A 26,448-nucleotide genomic window follows, 5' to 3' on the forward strand; every position below is an offset into this window, starting at 1 on the left:
TCGACGACTCCTTGGTTTTTTCTACTGTCTAACGGTTTGACTCAAATTTTAGCCATTTTGCCGTTTTCTATATAATTCAATGTAAGTTCTCTTTTCTTTTTCTTCTTGTTAGTTTCCTTTATTTTTGTGTACTTTGGTCTGTCCCGATATTCTACAACAAGGTCGCTCTTTGGCTGCTTAATTAATCACCCCCCCCCCCCCCCCCCCCCACTAGGGCCGAAACGTAAACACATGTTTGGTTTTTTATCGCAAACATTGAGCTGAGGACACCGAGAAATTTCTTCAGCATTCCAAGAAGCATAGCAAGAAGATTAGAATCGGCTCACCTGAGATTGAGTGTAGTCGGTGTGACGTTTAGTTGCAATTTCAGGGTGCGAAGCTTGAAGTTCCTAGTTTCCCTGGCGATGTTTTCCGGCGTCTGAGTGCCCTGGTCGACCTTTCGCCCGCCTCTAGAGGACGGAACGACGTGATCTGGGGTACCAGGACTGTTCATCGAGAAGTTGAGCTGAGGCTGCGAGGTGCTGCCCCTCATGCTCAAGTTTCTGTCACAAGAAAAAAAGTCGTCAGGACTTCTTCGACGGGCAATTCCATTAGGCATAACAGACTGGGAGCAGAATGCTCGTCCTCGTCGAACATCCACTCACAGTCTTCGTTCCGGGATAATTGGGTTCCTCTAACATCTATTCAATCGGTCCGCGAGGAACTTTTCCTCTTTAAGAAAATCACCGGATTATCTCGCTAAACAGCTACCTCAGTGCTGTAATTACCTCCGGCACAACAGGGATTATCATCCTCTCAAAGTCGTTAAACGAATTACAAGCACTTAAAAAAATAACTTAGTTTACCTCTGCAGCTCGCCATTCTTAAGCCATTTGCAAAGCTCGAACATGGGAAAGAGGAGAATATTCTTAGGGATGTTGATGGCTCAAGAATCAATACCTCTTCCTTAAGTCGGTTACGTGTCGAGTACTCCGTAAATTGATATATTCGGGAATTTGCCTAAGAATTATAGAACGAGCTATACTGAAATTGTAAGCGACAGCTTAGATATCAATTTTTCGTTCCAAAACGCTTCGAAATTAATGAAAATTTCCCGTCTTTGCTCTGTTTCGCATTGCAATTATCCATTTCATTCAGACGACTATATTTGCTACAATTCCATTAGTACACTTTTAATTTATGATGTTGATATCGCTGCATATTCAGTATTTTAAAATGGCACTGATGATGATTTCCATCAACGAAACGCAATTATATTGGATCGGTTATTCGAAAAAAGAATCTGTCCCACTTGTGAACTTGTAAAGAATAATTTGCTAAACAAAATATTCTAGCGTGGAATGAAATTTAACAAATCTGCTACATTTGTACACTTTTGAAGCTATTGGAAATGCAAAATCTGTATTTCAGTTGTCATTCATAACTTCGGTACTTTTTTTTTTCAATGGTGTTTCACCAAAATTATCATAGCTTACAAATGTACGTCTGAGTTTGATGAATACTTAATTTAAGAATCCTTCAAGGAGTTTGTCGGCTGAAAATCAATACATTGCATCCATTTTATTATACTGCATAATTATCAGTTTATTACATGTGTAACCTACGGACATATATTTACAAATGCAAAATTGTCAAGTACTGCATTCACAAACAAGTTATGAGTATCAACGCTTTAATTCAAATCGCTTTAAAATGGTTTAGAATCTAACAAAACTCCCTTAATTTCACTGTACGATGATTCATTTCATTTACAAGACACAGATATCGATTACGACCAACAAATAGTAATAATGAATCGACTGACGAGAAGAAAAGAAATATCGGTTCGAGTGACTGAAAAAAATAGTCTTTTCGATAAACGAACCAACTTAAGAGTGAAAGCGAACGGACCTATTAAATATTCAACAATTTTGAAACGATTCGAAATGATATCCAGGTTTTTGTGTAAATCCGGTACTTTTAATTTTTGGATATTTCCATACATTGTCATAGCCTACAAATATAACAATTTCACAAATACTAAATGTAAGGCCACCTCTGATGAAATGACTAGACGGTATTGATTTTGGAGAACCAATCACCGTGTCATTTTCAATAATTAGCAACCATCTTGCGCCAATTTATCCGCTTCACATGATGCAAGGAGTTGAAACGTGCGCTTGAGGATTTCAGGCGATATTTTACACGTGTTAAAGGCCGAAGTGCCGGATATCCGATGGACGTTATTTTTTGGGTCAGAATAATCCGGGGAAAATTTGTCACCAAGAAAAACGGCGCCGCGAAGATCCCACGACATCCGAGTTTCAAACTCGGAGACTTTTCGGCCAGCCGATTAGCCGCAACCAAAACTCTGTCTGAAGCTCCCGGAGGAGTTAATAAAATGGTCGGAATTCTTCCCCCTCCGTAAAATTGCCAAAAAAAAAAACTTGCTAAAACCTTTGAATCATTGATTACCTGAGGGACCGTGGCTGGCTCAAGCCTTCCAAATTTCAAACGTTCTTCTTAACCAAAGTTGACTTTGACAAATCGGGAGACGCGAATTTTGTCAGGCCAACATTATTTCACGGGCAAAAACCTTCGCCCTGCTGACAAATCAAAGAGACGTTACATCTCGTAATCGAATTTAGATTACAGTTGAATTCCTACTTTGCGAAATCATTTCAACTTTTTATTCATCGTTTCGTGTGAACGGTTGAAAAAACGATGAAACATCTTCAACTAATTCTCACACCCTCTAATTTTTTATCCTTAAAGACCGAATGTCGAAAAGAGTCAACTGAAATAATAAAAATTTATCTACCTAACAATTATTTTTAAACGTCGCGATACGTCGATTCACAAATCGGTACAACTTGCGATGTAATAAATATATACCGAAATCGTTTACATATTTTTCTCATCTCCTTTTTTCGTATCCTCTGGTATAGTTTTTTTCTATAAAATAAATACATAGGTATACATTTTCCTGACTTTTCTAGTCGGTATTGCTTTTCTATACGATATTGGCAGCTGTGACGGATCTAGATTCTGAAATATCAGGAAACTCACTGCTTAAATTATCCTAAATCAGTAACTGTGTATACAGGGTGTCCCATTTTGACTTGTAGAGCTGTATAACTCATAAAATTACAAGCCTATCAAAAAATGTTTCGAATAAAAGTTGTCGGGTATCGAAAGGCTGACTCGCCTATGACCTTGACTTTAGCATTGACCTTTATTTTCAATGTTATTTGAAGGTCGACTTGTGTTTTTCAAATGAAAACTCACACTGCGTGCAGATTGGTACTTTGAAACATTTTTTTGATGAGCTTGCATTTTTTAGAATTGTTCAGCCCCCTATAAGCGAGGATCATGAGACTCATTACGATTCACCCATAGTATTTATTAGGTTCATAGTCCAATTTAAAATACTTCGATATGGAAGAATCTAAACATTAAAGTTCAAAATTCACCGCTGACGATAAATTTGAAGCGCATATCCTCGGTGAATAAAAAAAATTTGTAAACGTGAATTCTCGTTCAACTAATTCAGTGACTAATCTGATATAGCTCGAATTATCAAACAACTTTTGACGATGGTAAATTCGTATGGTTAGTCGAATTTCGATAGGTAATAGCTCATTTATTTTTTGAATGAATTCTGCCGTACGAATCATCTCACACATATTTTAAATAAGACCAACACACATTTTGAAATATGTGAAGCATTCATTTTTTACATGCAGCCTGTGTCAAATTATTACAAGTTGATGTTTTCTCGATCAAATGAAGAGCTGAATAAAAATTCAACCTCGGACAATTTCTAGACAATTTGATCGCAAGCAAGATTAGCTGTGATTTTTTGGAATTGGATAAACAGTATGTACGGCTTTTGTATCACAAAAAATGAACTTTTTTTAGGGCAACTTTTTCCACTCCTTTCTCGTTATTGCGGAAACGTTGCTTTGACCGAATTCCAACTTTGATGATAAATTACACATTGAGTTACACTAGTTGCCGTGTATTTATTTCTTCATTCTTCCAATTGGACAAGGTTTTAAACGAACTGTACTCCGGATGCCTTCTCAATTTCAGATATCTGCGCATCGATTCACCAGGTTCGAGTATTAATATATATATATATATACCTATATAATATGCGTCAAGCCATTACTGAGCATAATTGGCCCTCGAAGTTCAAGAAGCTTGAGGTATGATTGACATTGATAGATCCGTCTATACGCCCACTTTGTCAGAGTCATCCCATTACGGAGCTTTATTAGCATGTGGAGAAGTTCGGGCACACCATGAGAAATTTTTATTTATGGTCACTAAACGGTTTTTATAACCATTTTCACCCTTTAATTACCACACCCAAGAAATATGTAATTTCGGATACAAAATAAAAGTGAGCTTTGCATTTGTAACCAGACAATCTACCAAATCTTACTACTCTTTTTGATTACGATCACTCGTACTAAGCTGATGCAACGATAAACTGACGATGAGGCTCTTTTGACATGCAAAATGCTTAAATTGAGCACACGATCTTGCAATAAGCATAAAAATCGGTATCGACAATTATAGTATCGCTAGGAAAAGTTAATTGTGAGACATTTTCTTGTGGGTTCAGAAAATTTCATACCGTTATTGGAGAAATACGAATTCCAGTAGAATATTCTAGCAACTTTGATAAATCCAGTTTTTATCAGTGTAAGCTCTTGGGACGACGAAAAAGCTCCCACCTTGGTACGAAAGCTCGTTACTCAACAGACGTCGAGAGAAACTTTTCTCAGAGCGTGATTTTGCGTTTCTCTATTCCGTACGTTCCTCGATGCTTTGCAATTCGTATACTCTGACGTATACTTTAATGTACCGCGTCGTTAGGATAAAAGAATATCATTTCCTCGATGGCGACGGATCGGCTGCCAAATGTTGAAGGGAAAGAAACACGAAATGAAAAGGAAATAAAACAACTAACCGGATGGAAAAAAGAGATTTCAATTTTTCTTTCCTCCAAATTTTTTGCAGGATTCAACGTGATCGGAGCTCTGACCGAATGTTACAAGGATTCAAAAAGCTTCTTGCTATCACTTCTTCGTTAGAAACATTACGATTTTGTGTCCAAGACTCAGATTGATCGGCAACGTCGTGTGCGAATAAAAAGTTTTCAAAAATTAATACGAATTTTAAGTGACAGCAAACTTAGAATAAATTCCACCGCAAATTTGTTGAAGTGAAAACGTGTTTTCGTAATTCAATCTACACGGAAAAATCATCGTCAAGAGTTCAAATACCCGCCATTTTTATACTGGAACTGTCAGAATTTTGTAAAACTAAAATTGTATAACTTAGCTGTGAAGCGTTTGACGTTTTGCTAAAATCTTATTCAAATCGGTCAATCAGTCTTTTATTCGAGATGCAGACAAAGATCAGTCCTAAAATTTTCAAATACCAATCGTTTTATGACAGACACGGTGTGAAAGGTTCGAATTTTTCTTATAAAATTTCCATCAAATATTCGATTATCCACCAAAATTTAATAAAAAATCGATCAATCACATTTTCCCGAAACTAATGATACGCCCAACAATTATTTCCGTTTTTTTTTTTTTCTAATTCTTCATTGATGAACAATGCTAAAAGATGAATGTTTGTTTTATAGAACGCATTTCCATTTTAAGGGAAACATACTTCTACGCCGTGGCAAATCCGAAATGATTGTGTCTATAGGAATATTGATAGAAATAAAATTTAGAAAAAAAAAAAAAAAAACACAGGATATGAAAAATAGATTAATACGCAACAAATTTGTGCAATATTCAACGGTTGCCTAAAAAACCAATTAATCGAAGTGTACAATTGACTGTGATGAATTTTCTTATGCTCTTTTTTTTTCAAAGAGAAGATTATGCATTTATTTGGGTCATTTTGGTTTAATAAATCAATTATAATTTAATAGTACATAATTCCAAATTTATAGTCCCTGCACGTCGCAACCCAACAAACTTGGTTTGATAGTTTAAAAAAATATAAGTGGACGGCACAGGTGCACAAGTTAAAAGATATAGAAAACAATAGTCGAGTAAGAATAAAACAAAATAGTAACAATAACATAAAAGCGGACGGTAAAAGGGTATAAAGATAAAATCGAGCGGAACAATTATTCGAAGAATTTGAAGGGAGAGTGTTCGATGTGTCGTGTTTATAATTTTAGAATGGTGTGACTCTCTTCATTGTTTCACTTCGTCGTTATTTATTTAATTTGTTACCTGATCAGGATTCGGGTTAATTTCACACACTTTATTATTTACCGACACCTCCATACCCAACTCTCTCCTTCTAAAGTCGTAAGCCTACTAATTTGCTGATCCGCTGATCCGTCCGAACTTCGGTTCTTACTATCGTCTATCCAAATATTATATATACATCGTTACATGACCGACGAATCATGCAGGCATACTCGAAACCTACCTGTCACTGCTTCCGCTGCTGCCGGATGTCCTCCACAGATGACGAGTGGAGAGAGTCGAAGACCTGGAAGGTGTCGTCGGTGTTTTTGTCGCTGCGAACCGACCGCCAAGGCGTCGAAGCTGATCGCCCTCCGGGTGCTCGGCGACAAATCGCGCCTTCTTCCGGAGCAGCTGTACCGTCAGCGCGTACGTCGTGACCATGACGATCATGGGAATGTAGAAGGCGATCAGGGAACCGAAAACGAAGAACGCTCGGTTGTTTATCACGCAGAGGCCGGGCTCCGGCATTATGTTCCGGGGGTTGATTAACCCTGCGAACAAACGCGAAAGAAAAATTCAGCCTACTCGCAAAGAAAGTCTCCGTAAATTATACATTAAAGACCGCGAGACGCGTACTTTTTTCAAGTGCCAACTCGGCCCTTTAAACCTTTCAGTCGTAGTGAGATACTCGGTGTCCCACACCGAGAGAAATTTTTATTTCCGGTTACCGCTCGGTCCTTAACTATTTTCATTTTTTAACACAATCGAAAAATATAGTTCTAGGTACAAAATGAAAATTAGTTTTCTAGCTGTTACCGGAAACTCTAGTATCCGTTGCTATTCTTTCTCATCACGATCACTGTTGCTATATTTTCTTGCAACTGTTGCGTAAATTTAATGCTTGTGCAACGATAAATTGACGCTAAAGCCTTGTTTAACTAAAAAAGTAGAGTAAACCGAACAAACTGATTTTGCGTTTAGCCGAGTAACAAGTTTCGGCTAAAATCATCGAATTTTGATAGTTATTTCGATTTTTCATCCACCATATTGTATCTGCCATATTGGATTTAGAAATTATCGAATTCTAACTTCAGATTCGTGATCAGCGACCCCAGAAATCACCGAGTAACAAAATTCAGGCGAAAATATTGAATTGAAAAATGTGTGACTGAAAGGGTTAAGGGATGAAAAGCCCCCCTTAAATTTTACTTCGAAAGATAGATTTGTTTGTAACTTCTTGATAGTGATGTACATTTTTTTTTAAATCTATTCATTATCAACAGACGATAATATTTGTTCCTATCCTTAAGGGTTGGCATCCCTTATTTTTTGGGGAAAACTTTAAGGGTGGTTTCTACCATTAAACGGTCAAATTGGGACGTGAGAGAAAAAAACGTGTCCAATGTTTTTTCATGTACTGATGTATGTTTTGGGTACGTTCTTTGTTAGTCCTGCAATTAAGACTCAGCCATTTTCAAGCTTTCTTTCCATCTTTGAGATTATTTTTTAATTGCATTTTTTTGTTTCATGAACATGTTTTATTTCGAGGACACAGTAAACTCGTCAAATTTCTGCTTTTTTCAAACTCACCACATATTTCCAATTACGCAAGCTTCTAAACAGCTGGATATTTGAATATCGTTTTTATAAAAATCCTCTTCTTCAAATCGACGCTATAATTGAACAGCAAGCAAGATTTTAATCTAAGGAAATATCTCGATTCAAATGACATCTGGCTCAGTTCATTGTATCGAGAAACTACTAACAAGTCAGTCTATTTTTCTGCTTGTTTCTAAAATTCATCGGACCGTGCGATGATTCTAAAAACCATTCAAAACATCACGCCAGTTTTTGTCAACAAACAAGACTGTCGAAGTGATAGAAACTTTTTTTTTGCAAGAAAAAGAGCTGCTTTGGCCGCAGACGAAAACACAAGTCTTGGTTTCGGTTTTCTAAGAAATTCTGAGAGAATTTCGGTTTTCAAAATATCTGCACGTGAAGAACGATTGAAAAACATTTTCACCCGAAGCGTGGATGGTGTTGAAGAGTGAAGCTAATCGTAAGCCTCGGACAACTCCAATTAACTAACCCTTCGTAGTTATCGTATGTCAAATTGACCCATCGATCAACTTTCGGCCTGAATGCCACGCTATTATTTTCCCCTCCAAAAGTATCAAATCCTAAGAGTAACGCCCCCAAATTTCAGTTGAAAATAGCAAGAATTGACGAAGTTATCATTTCTTCAGTGAAAAAGTGTCCTTTTGGCGCATTGATCCCTGTTATAAGTTTTTATAAATTTGTTGCCATTTCATTCCCTGTCAGTCGAATTTTCGTACTTAATCTAGAATGTTAAAAGCGCGTTGTGTAATTTTTTGATCCACATTGAAAGGATAATTTTCTCAAAAATGTTTTTTAAAAAACGACTGGGTCAAATCGACCCCGTGTGACAACGGAGGGTTAAAGTAAATTGACACTCTATGAAACGTATTATCAGCCTTTGGCAGTGGGGGACAATACCTTGACTGGATATTGAGGTTGCATTAATAATTATTGTCAATTGAAAGTTAAAACTTTGGCTCGAAATTTCTCTGACTCAACTATCCTCATCATCTTGCCGTCCCAGAAATTCAAGGAAAGGACTTGAGGCGTAATAGTTGACAACTATGAACCTTCTGCGCTACAGTAACTTCTGGAAAACTTATTAGCAGACATGCCGGAGGTACGGAAGGCTGATCGCCATAATCGTTCGTAGAAAATTCGCCCAAATGATGCAACTGTGAGTTTGAGTATCGAATTTCATTCAATAATATCGACCGATGCATTCGGTTGTGGTGATTTCATGTGACATGATGATGTGAATTTTTTCTCCGCCAGTAGTACTAATAATCACTAAATCTTCGCAATTACAGATTGATTCGAACATCGTCACTCTTACAATAAATTATATGCTGAGAATGTATCTGAAACGGGTGTATTTTAAACGGTGATATCCATCCATTTACAGGCACGACTTAGAATTGATTTAAAAATCTGAGAGAATTACGAAATTGTTTTTGAATTATTTATAGTTGATTTGGGAAGTGGTCTGAAAAAAAAAATCATCAACACCCTAAGTAAGGATCACCCTGTTGCGTACCTATGAAGTTAGCCAACTTGTATCTATGGAACTAACTAAAATATACCGAAGAATAAATAAATGAAGAGAGGTTTTCGTACCTAAAACGGTGATCGAGCTGGAAACCAACATGGCGAGGAGCCAAACGGCGGCAATTTTGAATCCGACGAGACGTTTTGTGGATATATGCCTCGTTTTTAGCGGATTCCTGATTCCAAGGTAGCGGCCCAGCGATATGAAGCACATGTGCATTATGCTGGCCGAACAGGCGAGGACGTCACACGTTACGTAAACGTTGCACCAGGCAATTCCGAACGGCCAGTAACCTGGAACATTGACAATCGTATCTACAGTCGGATTAACGGAGAACTCTCAGCACTGCCAGAGATTGGTAAGAATCATCTGGATCTTAAGGTTTGTACGTGGAAAGAAATCTTGGAAATGTAGGTCGATCGAAAGAAACATCAACTTTTTGTCAACGTCTTTAGGACATGTATTTGTTTAAACATCTCGTACAAATTCGGACCGTGACTAGTGAAGATTCACTTAACATAAAAGGGAGGAGTCCAGCACTGAGAAAAGTTTCATTTGTTATAGTGACTAGAAAAATTCAGTAGAACAGGTATCGTTAAAAAACTGTTTGAATATTGGTAGAATTTCGAGAAACGAGGTAAACGTAACCATTTTGCGCTATTGTCGATCCTTTTTTCGGTAATTTCAACGCAAAATCAGTTTCTGAGGTTTACTCTACTTTTTTAGTCAAATAAGGCTTTAACGTCAATTTATTCTTGCACAAGCATTAAATTTCCGCAACAGTTGTACAAGAAAATATAGTAACAATGATCGTAATGAGAAAGAACAGTAACGGATACTAGACTTTCCGGTAACAACCAAAAAACTAATTTTCATTTTCTACCTAGAACTATATTTTTCGATTGTGGTAAAAAATGAAAATAGTTAAGGACTGAGCGGTAACCGGACCTAAAAAACTCCAACTTTTGAAACAGTAAAACTTATACACGTTAGAAAAATCTTGAACTATCCGAGAAGAATCCCAATTCCCGAGAACTCATCTTTAGCGAATTCAATCCCTTAGCTAAGAACATCGTTGCGTCATTTCTATACCGATGCTAGAAATGTTTTATTAAAAAATATGATGCAATGGTAAAAGTCTGAATTTTTCAAACTAATTATCGATTTCTATGCGTAATTCATTACAAATTGAAATCACTGCAGTTTTTCAAGTATTCATATTTTAATTACGAAGATATTCTTTCAACAAACTTTCATTCAATCAATTCAAGTTTCGCTTCTCGTAACCCCAATTTGTCCCTTTCGCATGAATTGAATTGGCACATTTTGCCTATTTCTATTTATATCGAAATGGAATTGCCATGATTCAGTGAATAAAATTCAAAAGAACCAACTTCTGTTTTGCATCTTTAAACTGCATTCTGCTTTTTCCATTATCTGTCTAATTTCTCTATCGGATCGCACAACCCGATTTTCTCCCCGCTCCAGTGCTTGCAGAAAAGTTGGCACATTGCCTTGAGGGCTGTGCAATTATTCAATCCGCAGTTCGAAACTTTCCATGTCTTCTGTTTCGAACAAGTTTCGATCAGCTGTCGCGACAAACACGTGCATCGAGTTTCAGATACAGCCGATATCCACTCGAGAAATGGGTTTTCCCTGTACATACATATCAATAGGAGACAAATTGTTTCGCCGCGTGAATTTTCACCGAGACTTATACTCTGGATTCGTACTGAGGCATTTCCATCACGTGTAGCAAATGAATTCGCAGGTTTGAACTAAGCCTAATAAGAAACACCATCGAGTAGCTTCTGGAAATTAAACCGGCCGGCAAACTTTCATCCAATCTCGAATTTTATAATCCGTATTATCAAATTTCGATCTCTTCATTTCGGATGAAAATCGGTCCACGAAACATTGTCTCCAAAAATTATTCGAACGACCAACGAAGGTTTCTGGTGAAAATTTTGATGGCTGCGAAGACTGTGAACATTAAATAAATAATGCTTTGAGTTATTTCTTCTCGTTACGATTTAATTTATTGTATTAAATCGTTTTGTTTATTCATAAATTTCTGACGCTTTCAATATTTTTGGCATTTCATGGAAATAAACAGTAGGTATTTAATTTGGACGAACAATCCTTCAACAAACAGAGATTTTTTAAGCATACGATAAGTATGAGAGGAATTTATCTTTTAGCACGAATTCAATTTTCTGCAAAGAAAAAAGTTTCGATCGTGTGTCTTGGAGTACAATTTTTACCCCACTTGATTTCATCGAACGAAAAATGATTTTTTTACATGTTTTGCAGTAACGTAGTTGAACTAAACAATGTACGGACATCGAGAAAGTGATGAGCCTTTGGTGTAATTCATTAATAACTCTGTATATTTTATAATATTTTCGTCTTATAATTCAACTTGATTTCCGAAATATCGCGAGAACAGTGCAACATGTCGCGGAGCAAAAACCGCGACGTTATTTACAATAACAATGCTTCCTCAAATTGATTCTGACAAAAGAGAAAAACAACACCGTGTGTCAAGCTTGATCCAGATATTTTTGAATGTTACAAATTCCAATGGTATTTCACGATTGGTAGTTGAGTGATAAATTTCCGGATTTCACCGAGTTTTTCAGCTAATATCCCAAAATAATACCCCCTTAAAAAGTTGATGATCAACTGTTTTTCGTTTGAGTTACCTTACTTTTTGGTAGTTGATTGAATTTTTCACCAACTAAACTTGAATAAAATCAAATTTCGTTTTCATTATTCGTTTCCTTATTGAAAAAACGGAAAAATTTACGTAATCACGAGTCTCGTTATTGCTTTGAGAACGTTTTTGCGAACAAGAAACTCGCGGGGTCGATATCGACTCGACTCATGAGTTAGAAGGTAGAAAAAAAGATACAGGATTAAAATGAGTGGTAACAGCCTGACTGAATCCGCTTTGGCGGTCTGGCGAAGCAATTATTCCCTCGATGTGTAAACAATTAACAATATACGGTCGGTCATTTCGACCGCTAATAATACGGTACGCTGATCGTCGTTAAAACAACGAGGAGGTGAGAAATAGAAGCCCGTCGACTAATTAGTTTGTTTGCTTATACGCTCTTTATTCCTCGTTTCGTTTACTTTTAATTCGTATTTTTTTATTTTTTACTTCTTCCTCTTCTTTTCATCCCTCTTCACCTGCTTTGTCAATTAACGAACTGTCCAAACAACGATGAACACTCAATCGTCCATGATTTGAACTGTTAATTGATACAGTTATATTTTGATAACAGCTACTCTCTGTTGTTTGAAATTGACTTTTGATGGAGTGAAATTTTCGAACGAATTTTAATCATTGCAACAACGATGAAATTCTGTTCTTGTTTCAAATTTCCAAAAATTTATGTTATATTCTCGGTAAAGTTGAATAATCTTTTGATCTGGAAATTGTTTCTTGATGTTTTTGATTCAGGCGAATAATCAGAAAATCTTAACAATTCGTAAAGGTAACGATTTCCGGAACAGCTTTAAATTTTTTCAGCCGATTTCTCTGGTTTTATAGAAACAATCAAATATCACCGTAATCGATAGTGATATAAAAATGCATCAATCGACTGGTCAGAAATATTTGCAGAATAGATTGCAGCAATTTTGAAAGAAAATGTGAAAAGAAACAATCGAATTCGATACATTCAACATGTATTGAAATTTTTGAAACAGATAAGCAAATTATAAATTAGGGAATGATTGGAAAATACGATCAAGAATGAAAAATTAGTAAAAAATTAAAAATGTATAAACTTAACGAATTTCCAACGAACGAAACAGTTCGAAATATTTTTATACTTCTTCGATTTGTCTGAATAATTGTTCTCGAGTTCAAAAAAGTTGGAACAAATTCAGCAAATGAATATATTCCAGACCAATTGATTTTGCCAAAAATAATTCACAGAAAACTGAATGATTTTCATTAGTTTTTTGTACAAATATCCGGAAAGGTTGAAAAAAAAAAACAAAAATCATTGAATCCTTTCGGTAGGTTGAAAAATAGTTTCAGCTAGATAAAGAACCGCGCTTCAAGTTTCCGGCGGTGCGTTTAGAGCGAATTTTCGGGCTTGTTTCAACATCGGTGAATCCGGTCACGCGCTCCTCGGTCCAGTTTATCGCCATCCGATCAAGCAGTCCCATTTCATTATGCCATTCAAGTCCCTTTCCATCCTCGGGATCAGATCTCATTTGGAGTTTACGCCGGGCCTTGATCTCAGTCTTTGAAATTTCCCAAATCGTGGCCTTATTCGAATGCGATGACATCCGTAAACTCAACCACGGTTCGGCTTTATACGCTGTTTCTATAAAAAATGGGCACGATTTTAGGGTGTATCGGATGTACAGTCCGAGCAAAAGAGTCTGAGAACTTGAATCAACGATTGAACGTAAAAGCTCGCGGTCTTTACATTTCCTCGATTTTAATCGAAAATGGGTATGCGAATTTTTGTGCCTCTGACTCTTTGCCTTTTTTCGACATTCGTTGTTAAGATAATGCATCGATTTATTAGTATTGAAATATTGTTTGGTTTTATGTTTCTCATTCCTAGGTTACGTTACCCTTACACGCTCGTAATTTGAAGAAAGAGTTGAAATAAATAAAACGGGTCGAAAATAAGCTCTGAAGCTTCGATTGAAATTGATCAAATTCAGTTGAGTAAAACGTAATTTTCGTTGAAAAGACAGGAATTCGAAGCATCTAAAATTTGAGGAAAAAAAAACAGATGATTGATAATTATTTACATGTATTTTATGATTTTTTACGAATCTGAAAAAGTATCGTTGATCCAATTTTGGTAGATTGATAGACCGAATTTTGATCGCGAATCCATTCTAAGCCAGTGCTTTTTCATCGGTCGTAAAAGTTCTTCGTACTGAATCATTATTATTGACGGGATGTTACTCTTATTCGAATAAACTCGATTAATCTCAGTCACACCTGTTGCGCTTTTGTTCCATAGTTACTTTGTTCAGAAGCTTTTGGCGTTGACTGTACGCCTGATATTCATCCTTGACCTCTTCCTATAACCGAACTTTAACCTCACGTATCTTCGTCTATCGGCTCATTTTATTCATTCGTATCGTTATATACTTAACTTTTATTACTCTACTGTTTTTCTATCCTTCTCTTCATTTGTTTGTTTAGTATTCAATTTTAAAGTGATCTGAAAATCAAATGTTTCGTTACATCGATAACTCAAATTTGAATATAACTGTCGACGAATGTTCGATATCGAAAAACAATCCAACGAAATTCTAAGACATTTTCACAATCCAACAGCTGCAAGATGTCTTCTTTCGCGAGAATACCGGAAGTGAAAACGGAAGTAAATTTCTCCTCAATGGAAACAAAGTCATATTTCCCACAATCCTTCGAGAACTCGAACGATTTCCGTACATTTTGACGAGTGCACAAGATTGAATGAGGCGTGAAGCGATCGGTGATAAAAATATTATATCCCTTGACGCCGTGGAGGATATCGCGTTTTTATATTTCTTCTAGGCTGCAGACGTATTGTGAGTGTAATAAATTGCAGGATAGTAACACCGGCTCGTATTTTTCACCCCGATTATAAGTGTACACAGGGTGTTCCGTTTCTAGCAACTGACGAGTGAATGTTTTTCAAAAATAATCAAAGCTAGTTGTTTGTTTATGGAAAAATAAGCGTTCCAAATTTCACATAATGATATTTATTGCACACTTTCAACAAATCTAATCTCGTTTTCATACAGCTAACTTTGTGTATTCACCCGCATTGTAAAATTTTCTTGAGTCAGCGATTCTTAAAAACGTTTCTGTCGCGCAAATATTCTTCGGTTGAACAAATTTCGATCGATAACAATATTTGAAGCATGAAAATGTCGAAACTTAATTAATATACAATAGAGTGTCCCAAAAAAACCGACTATTTTTTTTTTTTCAAAGAACATTGAAAAATCGTCAGAGTATCTCTAGAAAATGACCCTGTGAAAATATAAGCTCTTAATATTAATATTTAGAGGTGGCGATTTGTAATTTTCTATTTCCCATTTAAATAACATGGGAGAATTTTTTTTTGAACTTTGGAATTTTGTGATGGGATAACGAGCTACTTCATAAGTATGACAAAATCAGGTCTTATAGGAAATTTGATGCTCTACAAAAAAGGTCTGATTGACATTTTGCGTAAATCCAGCCGTTTCAAAAATATCGAGCCTCAAACTTCGGACTGTTTAAAATTATGCTTTTTTTTTCGTAAATACAACAAAAATTAATTTATATGTATTATAAACCCAGAATTATCAACTGAACAATAAATATATGCATATATTTGACGGAATGCAGATCCGAAATTATTAATAAAAATATTAATTACATATAATACATATAAATTAATTTTTGTTGTATTTACGAAAAAAAAAGCATAATTTTAAACAGTCCGAAGTTTGAGGCTCGATATTTTTGAAACGGCTGGATTTACGCAAAATGTCAATCAGACCTTTTTTGTAGAGCATCAAATTTCCTATAAGACCTGATTTTGTCATACTTATGAAGTAGCTCGTTATCCCATCACAAAATTCCAAAGTTCAAAAAAAAATTCTCCCATGTTATTTAAATGGGAAATAGAAAATTACAAATCGCCACCTCTAAATATTAATATTAAGAGCTTATATTTTCACAGGGTCATTTTCTAGAGATACTCTGACGATTTTTCAATGTTCTTTGAAAAAAAAAAAAAATAGTCGGTTTTTTTGGGACACTCTAATATATAATGATGAAATCTCTTCAGAGAGATTTTCGAACAAGGTCTTGATAATGACAACTTGGATATTTCTTTTGCAAACAATTGCCACCGAGCAGTTTAATCTTCCCGAGTCACGATTCATCAGCTTTTCGATTGCCTATTATCCAATGATTCGTTGAAAACAAGACACCGAGTACGCAAAAGTGAGTAAGCTTCGAAATGACCGATGTCACGGCGAGGATAGGGTTCAAGGATATGCGTCATCAAGCGTCACGTTTCGACTCGAGGGATGCGGGTCTGCATCCGAGGACTCAGAAGTTGTTAATACTTTTATGAGCAAGACCGGGTTCTCAATTTGCGCGTCCGATGCGATGCGTTCGGCGACAGGAATATGGGTCAAAGGTCAGGGCCGGAAATTATTCACGTCATGCTTTCATCCCTAACGGCCATAAACGAGTTAAGTTGTGCCATCGCGCTGCAGGGCTTGAAGCCGCGCTGTAACAGTTTTGGCACCTAACCTAACCTAACTTTACGTCTTACTTTATACGACCTAACCTAACCTAACTTTATGCCTTGCATTATACGAACCAACCTAACCTAACTTTATGCCTTGCTTTGTACGAACCGATCTAACCTAACTTTATGCTTTGCTTTGTACGACCCAACCTAACCTAGCTTACCGTGACATCTAACATGATCCGAATCAGCGTTACATCGTCTCGAATGATCTAACCTAAAATGTGTAACTTTAATATAACCCCATCACCTAATATTACCCAATCTAACATGATCGACTACAAGATAATCCAAAAATGACTCAACATGAGGTGAACCAATCGAACAAGACCTGATCCAACCCAAGATGACTTGACATCATCCAATCTAACCTAACATGATCAAATCTAATATAACTCGACATTTTGGTGCAAGGGGTTGAAGTGTTCAGCATTTGTTCTATGAAAATAATTTTTAGAAATTTCTATTACTTTTTTGGGATTTTATTTGCAAACGAACTATCGGAATAATTTTTGTGTGTCGAACGATTGACTGGCAGTTTTTTGCGTCATTGTATACCGAGTGAAGACAAAAAATCCACACTCGGTAATATTGATATCCAAGAATGATAATTAATTATAACCTTATGAGTCTATTAGAAATCTAGAGTCACAGTCTTTCTCTGAAAAGACTAATATTGGTAATGTTTTTCGAAAGTTCTTTTACCTGTCGGAAGTTGTTTTATGTAGATTTCTAATAGTACTGGAAAGGGGATCGAACTGTCTGATTAGGAATTTGTCGGTTGAAAATTTCTTTGACAGTTGTTGAAATATCCAAACTTTTAGATAAAGATCCCTGACAGTTATATAAAAATTATTTCCAGTCGAGTTTTATCTTGAAATTTTTTTTAATCGACAAACGAAATAACCCCGAAATAAATTGATAAACTCTGTTCGTGGTAATTCCGAATGGTGAAACACGAGCCATCCTAACCTCACCGAACGTGATCCTAGTTGACCTTGCTTGATCCAACATAACCTAAGATCACATTTGCGAAGTATTTGTTCTTCTGAAAATTTTGACAAACATTTTGTTCTCAGGGTTGCCAATTTTTTGCGAAGACCTTGAAATATCAGAGGCAAAGAAAAATGAGCTTCACTTGCAGAAAAACTTTAGTGGCATTTGCTTTTTCTGGAGCTGGGGAGGGAAGAAATCTTGAAAGTGTGTTGCCGCACCTTCTCAGTGAAAAGACTTTAGAATCGGAAAGTAACGAAACGGCTTCCCGTGTAGTGCGGTAGAAAACGGGGAAGGCGATTTAAACCTCTGTATTTCTTGGCTGGCTGCGATTCTATTAAGCTGTGCGATCCAACCTTCCAACTAAACCCGTGGCTATTTTCACGGAGTAATAAATCGAAACATCAATCGTAAGATTTCTATTCCTTTTCCGTTTTGTCCTTCAATTTTGGCTTGGATTTTTCCGCGAAGCTCATGAGCAGTATGTTTTTCTGACGAAATAATTGTAAAAAATGTAAATGACAAAATAAGATTTCAGGTGCAGCTTTTTGTAACGAGAGTTTTTATACATTGACGATTTAGCGGAGCATTTTGGTGAAAAAAGTCGAAAAACTTGTCGATATACTTGTGTGAATAAATTTTACGGAGTAATAATTTTTGTATAAAAATAACAAGTTTTTTTAAATGGTTTTGAAAAGTACAAATTAACTTCAACGATCTGTAAAAAATATTGAAATCGATTCGTAACTACAAAAATAAATATGACCAGAAAATCATCAAGCTACTTCATAATGCTGTAATAGTTGAATATTGATTGAGTCATTTCATCTGCCACTTGGCACAGAATTTGAATTGATTATTATACGAGCCATTCTACTCCTCGCCATCAAAAAAATTGAATAAAATAAGTATTTTTCTAATTTATATTTCATTCGATTTTTCTCACTTTTTAATGACTTGTTTTGCATGTAGATTCTAAACCAAAAGCTTTCCCACTTCAACCATGGTCTGAAAATTTTCATTTTTCAACAAACAATTTATTGGAAAATTTGAAGCCAATGATACGGGCTATTTATTCGAAAATTGGGTTTTTCTGTTTTTGGGAGCAGTAAAAATCAAACACGTGGTCCAAAAAATCTAAAACTCGGTGAAAGAAGTTTTTTTTCGTACACTGTAGACCGTACCTAAAAATTATACAGTTGTTTTTATTTCCTTGGCTCATAATCGCGATATGACATATGAAATGAATTTTAAAAAAGCGTTAATTGAATTCAATTATTTGAGATTTCTCGGATGAAACAAGTTATGCAATTATAAAATTCAAAGCAGCCGCATGACTCTGCAAATCTATTTCAGTTCCAATTTCTCACATATGTATTCTAGAAATATTTCATTCGTCAGAGTTACGGAGTTATAAATTTTGGTAATCATAAAATGTTATGCGAGTTTATTTTATAAAGTGACATTTGACCACGAATTGCGTAGATCGGGTCGACGGATCCGGCATTTGATGTTGTTATCGTTACTCGTACTGTGTTTATTTCGGTCTTTCGACAAGATAACGATTTAATCACTGAAGTATAAAAGTGGCGGATCATCTTTGACGTAAATCAGTTCCGAGTTGAAAGTCAATCAGATTAAATATTATGTACAAATTAATCGTTCTGTTTGCGGTGCTGGCGATCAGCAGCCAAGTTCTGGCGAAACCGCATCCTGGGTAAGAAATTTTAAATCAAGTCGCGCTTGGTGAATAATCAAGTTGTTCAATAGTCGGGAATAATCCGAGACAAAATAACTGATAGTATAACAAAAAAAAAATAGCAACGGTGTACAATTATTTGCTAGGAAGGATATAAAGAAGAAGAGTAAAGAGTTATTGCAAAATGAAAGATAAGAAATTGAAAAACTTCAAATCCATAGTTCGGAAGAAACTTGTAATGAAAATATTACGACAAAAAATCACGAGAATCATATAGAAATCAAAAAGTACAAACTTAAACCGTTTCTGGATTATCTTAAAATATTCCAAATCCGACAAATCGATGAATCAAGAATGTTAAGAAGAGATTCTGCTGTAGTATTTGAATACGGAAAACCCGTCGAAGTGCAATTTCAAAAGTCAAGAATTATATCCTGCAACTTAAAATATTTCAGAATGGTCGCAGGATTGCACTCGTTGCATCCCTCAGGATATCTTAGCTCCGGTGTGCATGACGCAACTTTCTTGGGTAAGGCCAAAAGCGTACTTTTAATGCTATGAAAGCACATGGACAAAGCTGGGCAGAAGACCGTTAATCCGCCTATCGTTAATTAACGAAGTTCAAAAAATTTCTTAAATTTAACTTCTAGGTTAAACTGAAAAATTATTAACGTTTTACTTAACTTGCGTTACATTGGTTGTTGACGTCATTTTGTTTTGTTTTAATTTGACTATTTAAATCAGCTAACCATTTCGAACAGATCTTGGAATAACAAAAATAAACATTCATTTAGATTTCACATAGATTAGATTTTTCTTTCTCAGTGTACTTAAACATCAGTACAACTGTTCGATATCTAATATTTGACGAATAACCTTCACTTGTCTTAAATTTATAATTTTTTTAAATATATTTAACGCTTTGATGATTATCGAAGTTGACTTTTTAAGTAGCGAATTAACGTTTAACGAAGTTAACTTTTGGATTAACTTTGCCTAGCTTTGCACATGGGACGCATTGCATGCGTCTAGTAATTAAGCACCAATTCATTTCGGAACACTACGAATCCTGTAAGAATATTTTGTGTTTTTCGTATAATTTTGAAACGATTTCTCAGCAGCTTCACTCGATTTTGAGTGATTAAAAAATGATCGAGATTGATTTCAAGGAGTTTCAAACGATTTCAAACCGGATTCTATTGATTCTGAGCGGTTCGAAAATTATTCCCAATAATAATTTCAAGCAAATTCGAGGAGGCTTAAACGATCCCCAAGTGAAGTGGTCTTGGGTATTTAAAAAATAATTTGGAACTGTTGAAAATTAATTTCAAGTAACTTAAAATGATTTTGAAGTGGTTTTGAGCGATTTCGCGCAGTTGAACAATGGTTTGTAACTGTTTGAAACTACTCTCGACGAATTTCAAACGATTTATCAGCAGTTTTACTCGGTTTTGAGTGATTCAAAAATGATCGAGATTGATTTCAAGGAGTTTCAAACGATTTCAAACCGGATTCTATTGATTCTGAGCGGTTCGAAAATTATTCCTAATAATAATTTCAAGCTAATTCGAGGAGGTTTGAATGATCTCAAAGTGATTCAAGTGGTTTTGGGTATGTAAAAAATAATTTTGAACTATTGAAAAGTAATTTCAAAGAATTTAAGCTGATTTTGAAGTTGCTTTGAGCGATTTCGCGCAGTTGGACAATGGTTTTCAACTGTTTAAAACTACTCTCGACGAATTTCAAATGATACCGAAGTAGTTTTAAGTGGTTTTGAGGTGTTTCACACGAATTCTGAGCGTTTCTAATCAAATCTGTAGTTTTTGACTGAAGAATAAACAACTGTTTGAGTAAATACAAGCCTCAACCGAATTGAACGATTAGTTTTCGGTATAGAAATTTCCGAAATTCACCTGTTGGCCTTGAATGCACGACCTGGGCACGAGCTGTTTTCGTCTCGTCCGGAAAAAGTCACCAGAGAAAAACCCTCAATACAGCCATTTTTCACTTATTACAGACACACGAGGCGCTGAGTTCGAAGGGATGGAAATTGCAGCAGTCCGCGTGAGTCGATCCGTGCAAGATGCATCAAGCAAATCTTCGTCTTCCGACGAGTCGTCACCGAGCGTCGCATCCCCCGAATCGCCGGAATCTGTCGAATCCCGTCAGTCCTCTGCATCCTCTGAATCCTCTGAATCGAGCGAGTCCCGTTAATAATGCAAGACAGACACTGTTTGCAAATTCGCGAATCAGGAGTACGAAATAATAATTAGTTGCTGCCATGATCGATATAAGAGAATTGTTTTTGTTTTAATTACGCTTTGGCAGAAAACTTTACTTACCCACGATTATTCATTCATAAATTTTTACTGAGTATTTACCGTCTAAAATAGATCAACCAGAATTATAAGCCTATTTCACAATATTCTAAGCATACGTCGACAGCCATTTGAATCTATATTTGATTATTATTGATCGGATGTTTGATGTTCGAATCCATTAAAGAATATATCACAATTATCAATTTCCAACCACATGTGTACCAATTGATTTTTTACATCCCATTTCATTTCCTCATTTTTACGAAAAGCTACTTCGTCACTGTGATTAAAAATAATCGACTGGCATTTTCTTTTCGTTCATATCTCTGATATTTCTCACAAACAGTATATTTTGCGTTGTAGTTCTAAAATTGTTTCACGAAATTATGCGACAGTAAGAACGTTTCGTGTGATATTGAAAATTGCATGTAGTTATTTCCTACCTTTTCTTTCTTTTTTTTGTTCCGTTTTCTTCTTCATCGCGTAATAACATTTTTGTTCGTATTTCTTTCGTAATCGCGCACCGAACTAAATTAGTCAATAATGATAATTCGCTTATGAGATACGTTGAAAATTGTTTCACTTGTGTAAATTACATGCATATTAGCGGCTGAAATTGAATATTGATTAACTACGTAAGTTTCGTTTTTAAAAATTCCGCACTTGTTGATATAATTGATTTTCGGTGCTTTGGGATCATTTTATCGCTTGGATTATAAATTCTGCCTATTATTTGAGCAACAAAAAAAAAATCGTTCAAATTCGTTGCTCATTATGCTAAAAATATTGTTAGCAAATTTGTTAACAATTTGCGAGAACTCAAAATTTCCACGCTGAAGCAAAATTTTACACGAAGTCATGAGTGTCAAAATTCTGTTGTAAATGTATATATTTGAAGAATTGCATTTTGTTATAGCTAAATTTAATTCGTCGCTGAACGTATCTTTCAATAATTGCGCGCCAAGCAGAACAATGATTTTTTTATTCACTCTTCCACATGCAATGTGTTCAGGTGTTGAACATTTACGTTTTACATAATATTCGGGCTTTAGAATCGCTGCCATCGGTCTTTTATTACGCCTGATTACCCGTGAACAAAATAACTCGTTTAATTAATTCCGTCAAGGCGAGCCTAATTCGATAATGCTCAAGTTGGACGCGAATTTAAATATAGTCAAAAATATAGCCAAATTCTGGCTAACCTAAACATTATTTCTATAAATTTTCGTCGCAGGAAAAAAGTCATTTTGAACCCTCTAATGCACGCGGAATTCCAAAATTTTTATTGTCACGACTAAATGGCATTTTTCAATGGAAAACAAAGCATGATGTAATAGTACAATTATTGAACTTGTTATATCCATGAGAATAGGTGCAGAGCAGTTATAAGGTGTCATGTGAATTTCAAAGATTCCGTAGGAGATTTTGGAAATGCTTAGATTATCTAATTTTCATACAGATTGAGCTCGGTTTCATCTGGAACATTTTTTTTTCCTGAATTTCAACTTCATTTGTATGGTAAACAATTCGGAATCATCGCGGAACGTTGGAAGACTATGGAAAAATCATTCCATGAAGTTAGGAAAGCGTAATTTAAAATATTTGTTTTTTTTTGACGTGAACGGAAAAAACCAACGTTAAAAACAATTTTATTTTTGAATTTCCTCCGAATGTCTTTCAGGATCATTGACCCGACGACTTCTTTATACTTGTATTGTCAAAATTGTCGACAAAAATATGTCGAGCTTAGCGAAAAGAAAAACTGCCACGCGTATAATATGAATTGAAAAAATCTGCCATGCGAAACAATATTACGTAAATTTATCACTTACAATTAAGGTTTGAATTTCGCGTGGGATTTGAATATATCGGATGTTTTTACAATGACGCTGTTCAAAGCTAACGATAAGAGACCGACAACAAAGCTGGTCAAATATTTCCGTGTTTTCGAGTAATTCTGCAAACAGAGAACTTGGAAGCGGTATTTCGGGCCCAAGGTTTCGGAATATATTGAAACAGATGCATTCACACGTTTCAACCGTTATTCGGCGGAAGTATAAAAAGCCATTGAATATCGGTAATGGATATCAGTTCTGAATCAAAATCAGAGTAACTACAACATGGCGAAGCTCATCATTGTCTTGGCACTTGTGGCCTGCATCAGCCTCAGCGTTTTGGCTGAAGAAAATCCTGCCACCGGAAGTAATGCCGGAAGTGTACAGTCGGGCTTTGGAGTCGGGAGTATGTTCAAAGCCTTGAAAGAAGCGTGAGTATCATGCAAAACTGGAAACATCCCCGAATTATCGTTGGATTAAAAATTATCTTTCGTTTTCAAAACTAGCGTTATTGTACTTCACACTTTATCGATGGATAAAATGACGACGAAGTTTTTGTACCAGATTTTTTATTTTATTACACTCTGGCTTCTTTGCTTTGATCGTTTCTTTTTTTTCTGAAGCTTTGATTTATAATTGCAAAAGTTGATTGAAGTTGACTGATGTTCTTTCGTTTCAGAAGCCAGGGCGAGAATCAAGCTGAGAACACAAACGCACAAGATGACGACGCAAATGATGCCGCAGATGACGGGAATGAAGTGGATGATCAGACTAGATCAGGTAAGACTTGTAGATTAATTCAATCGAACTGTTGCGAGAATTTTATGGTCGCCAGAAAATTATTTCTAGTTGGACTTGCTGAACCACAACAATAAAAATTTGTGTCGTCGATATTCCGTTTATTTGATGACCGAAGCAGAAATATTACTAGAAAAATTTTTATTGCAGTTTCGATATTTTTGAGGGTCATATTTTTCTTGATTATATTCTGGAAAATTTCCTAGACAGTTTACACCTTGCTTAAACTATTTGCATTTATCCCCAACGCTTTGTTTTACAAGTATCTACACCGATAACTATCGGATGAGAGATAAGAAACGAATTTTTGAAATCGGTATTTAAACCCCACAACCAATCGTTAGATTCGATTCGCATTTGTTTGCTTCATTGTTGAATTTACTGTTCATTGGGTTGAAATAATAAGAATGCACTATTATTGATAATTAAGGGTTAACCATTCCGCTCGATGGGATCTTTTTTCAGTGCCCTTGATGCCTCGAAAACGGCTGAAAACTGATTGAATTTAAATTTGCAAAGATTATCTTTCAATCCTCGAAATTGAAATTCGATTTACCGTAAAAAATTGATGATTCATTTTAACTAAATTGAAAAAAAAAAATGTGACGAATGGAAAAAATACCGTCACTGAATTTGAAGTAAAAAATGACGTTGCAGATGACGCTGACGAAAACGATGCCGAGAATGACATAATACAAGAGGAAAATACGGGAGAAACTGTCGTTGACGACGATGATGATAGCAGCAGCAGCGAGTAATCAAAAATTCCCCTTTTAATAACGAAAAGGCATAAATATGGAAGCAGAGACCGAATTGGAAGTTTCTGGAATTACGACGTCTCGCCCCAATTACAGATGGAACTTTAATTACTACGGTTTCGATTATTTTACAATGCCTAACCAAATGTAAAGTAAAATTATGTTGCTAATAAATATTCATTGCATCATATAAATCCCAGTATATTCCGAACTGCATTTAATTACACACCTTATCCCATGAAAATTAGACGAAAGGGTGAATAATATTTCAGCTGAGAAGTTTTTGAATATCATAAAAAGTTTAACGGTGCGTATATTTATTCGGTTAATTATGGTAGAAAATTTATCTAGGAATTATTTCATTGCCAGCTCAAGCCCTGCGAGTAATTTTGATTTTTCAAAAAATTTTCCCGAAATTACTGAACGCATAATCTCACTTATCAGTTAAGAGATTGAAGAACTATTTGCGCCACTTGGTGTCCGGATATTTTACCATAAAGTCAAGCTTTCTAATGAAAGAGAAAATGTGAGCCTAGTTTTTTGGTGATACTTGCATAATTTTTATATACATGAATTTTGAATTTATCCAAAAATAGTTACAACAACCACTCATGTGTATATATGTATAAGATGGTTTATCAGCTGTGCGCAGCCTGTAAAACTCGGGAGTATTAAAAATACCTGTAAATTGCTATAGACTTGAAAAAAAAGAAGATATTTATTTGATTTGTTTGTTTCTTTGTGATTTTTGTAAATCTTTAATCACGTATCGATATTTATCACGTTTCTAATACAACTTTGCATTTCTATTTTTTTTTTGTAGTTCATATTTTACATAACTTGATATTCGTTGGGAATTTTATTAAAATAATATGTAGCTAAGTACATACTATATACGTAAGCTGCAAAAGTATTTCTAGAAACGTGAAAATAAAAAATACCGGAATTGCAAACAAAAACTGGTCATCGATGCTTCGTTTCAAATCTGTGACCGAGATTCTATTATCCAGAAGAGTGTTGAAAAATTATTTTATCCTTCGAGTTGCGTAACTGAAGAATATCAATTCTATGGATCCAAGTTTTTCGAAAAATGACTGTAATGTGGGGGAAGAAGAAAAAAAATCTTAGCGCCAATTTCCAGTGTCGCATTTTTCCAAACTCTCACCATTCTTGAAATGACGCTGAATTTAGCGCGAATACATTTTCGCGTTTCGGCTATTATTTGGAGTCTTTGTATCAAAATACTTCATGTGTCGATAACTGTCGTTTTTTTTGGACTTATTACGCAAAGTACGATCTCGATTTGACGGAACATTTAGAACGAGATTTTCGTGGATGTCAATTTCACGCATTCTTACGAAAAAAAAAGAAAAATTGAAAACCGCGGTGAACTGTCTAAAA

The 26,448-nt window shown here is 35.5% G+C and overlaps 3 protein-coding genes across 6 annotated transcripts in view; 2 read left to right on the forward strand and 1 right to left on the reverse strand.

Annotated features, from left to right (window-relative positions):
- The window catches only part of LOC124305147 (alpha-1D adrenergic receptor), a 135,868-nt gene that overhangs the window by 7,982 nt on the left and 101,438 nt on the right, over positions 1 to 26,448 (reverse strand). For both annotated transcript variants that reach the window (XM_046764237.1, XM_046764234.1), the window contains exons 4-6: positions 9,429 to 9,653; positions 6,454 to 6,763; positions 327 to 542 (exon numbers count right to left, since the gene is read on the reverse strand). In XM_046764237.1, the coding sequence (XP_046620193.1) occupies positions 327 to 542; positions 6,454 to 6,763; positions 9,429 to 9,653 (751 nt within the window). The remainder of the gene's footprint in view (positions 1 to 326; positions 543 to 6,453; positions 6,764 to 9,428; positions 9,654 to 26,448) is intronic.
- Positions 19,207 to 25,578, forward strand: LOC124305164 (uncharacterized). 2 transcript variants are annotated; one of them, XR_006908332.1, is made up of 4 exons: positions 19,207 to 19,353; positions 19,791 to 19,864; positions 21,353 to 21,636; positions 25,569 to 25,578. XR_006908332.1 is itself a non-coding variant. In XM_046764268.1 (3 exons), exons 1-3 carry the CDS (start codon positions 19,283 to 19,285, stop codon positions 21,547 to 21,549), a joined length of 342 nt encoding a protein of 113 aa, XP_046620224.1. In that variant the 5' UTR covers positions 19,220 to 19,282. The 2 variants fall into 2 exon arrangements, 1 of the variants encoding a protein (XP_046620224.1); XM_046764268.1 differs by lacking the exon at positions 25,569 to 25,578 and having other exon boundaries at positions 19,220 to 19,353; positions 21,353 to 21,549.
- On the forward strand, positions 23,732 to 25,241 carry LOC124305163 (prostatic spermine-binding protein-like). Of its 2 annotated transcripts, none has more exons than XM_046764267.1 (3): positions 23,732 to 23,922; positions 24,174 to 24,271; positions 24,947 to 25,241. In XM_046764267.1, the coding sequence occupies exons 1-3, from the start codon at positions 23,777 to 23,779 to the stop codon at positions 25,045 to 25,047; spliced, it is 345 nt and encodes a 114-aa protein (XP_046620223.1). In that variant the 5' UTR covers positions 23,732 to 23,776; the 3' UTR covers positions 25,048 to 25,241. The 2 variants fall into 2 exon arrangements, with proteins under 2 accessions (XP_046620223.1, XP_046620222.1); XM_046764266.1 differs by having other exon boundaries at positions 23,736 to 23,922; positions 24,171 to 24,271.

The sequence above is a fragment of the Neodiprion virginianus genome, chromosome 5 (genome assembly GCF_021901495.1).
Source record: "Neodiprion virginianus isolate iyNeoVirg1 chromosome 5, iyNeoVirg1.1, whole genome shotgun sequence".
Taxonomy (NCBI): Eukaryota; Metazoa; Arthropoda; class Insecta; order Hymenoptera; family Diprionidae; genus Neodiprion; species Neodiprion virginianus.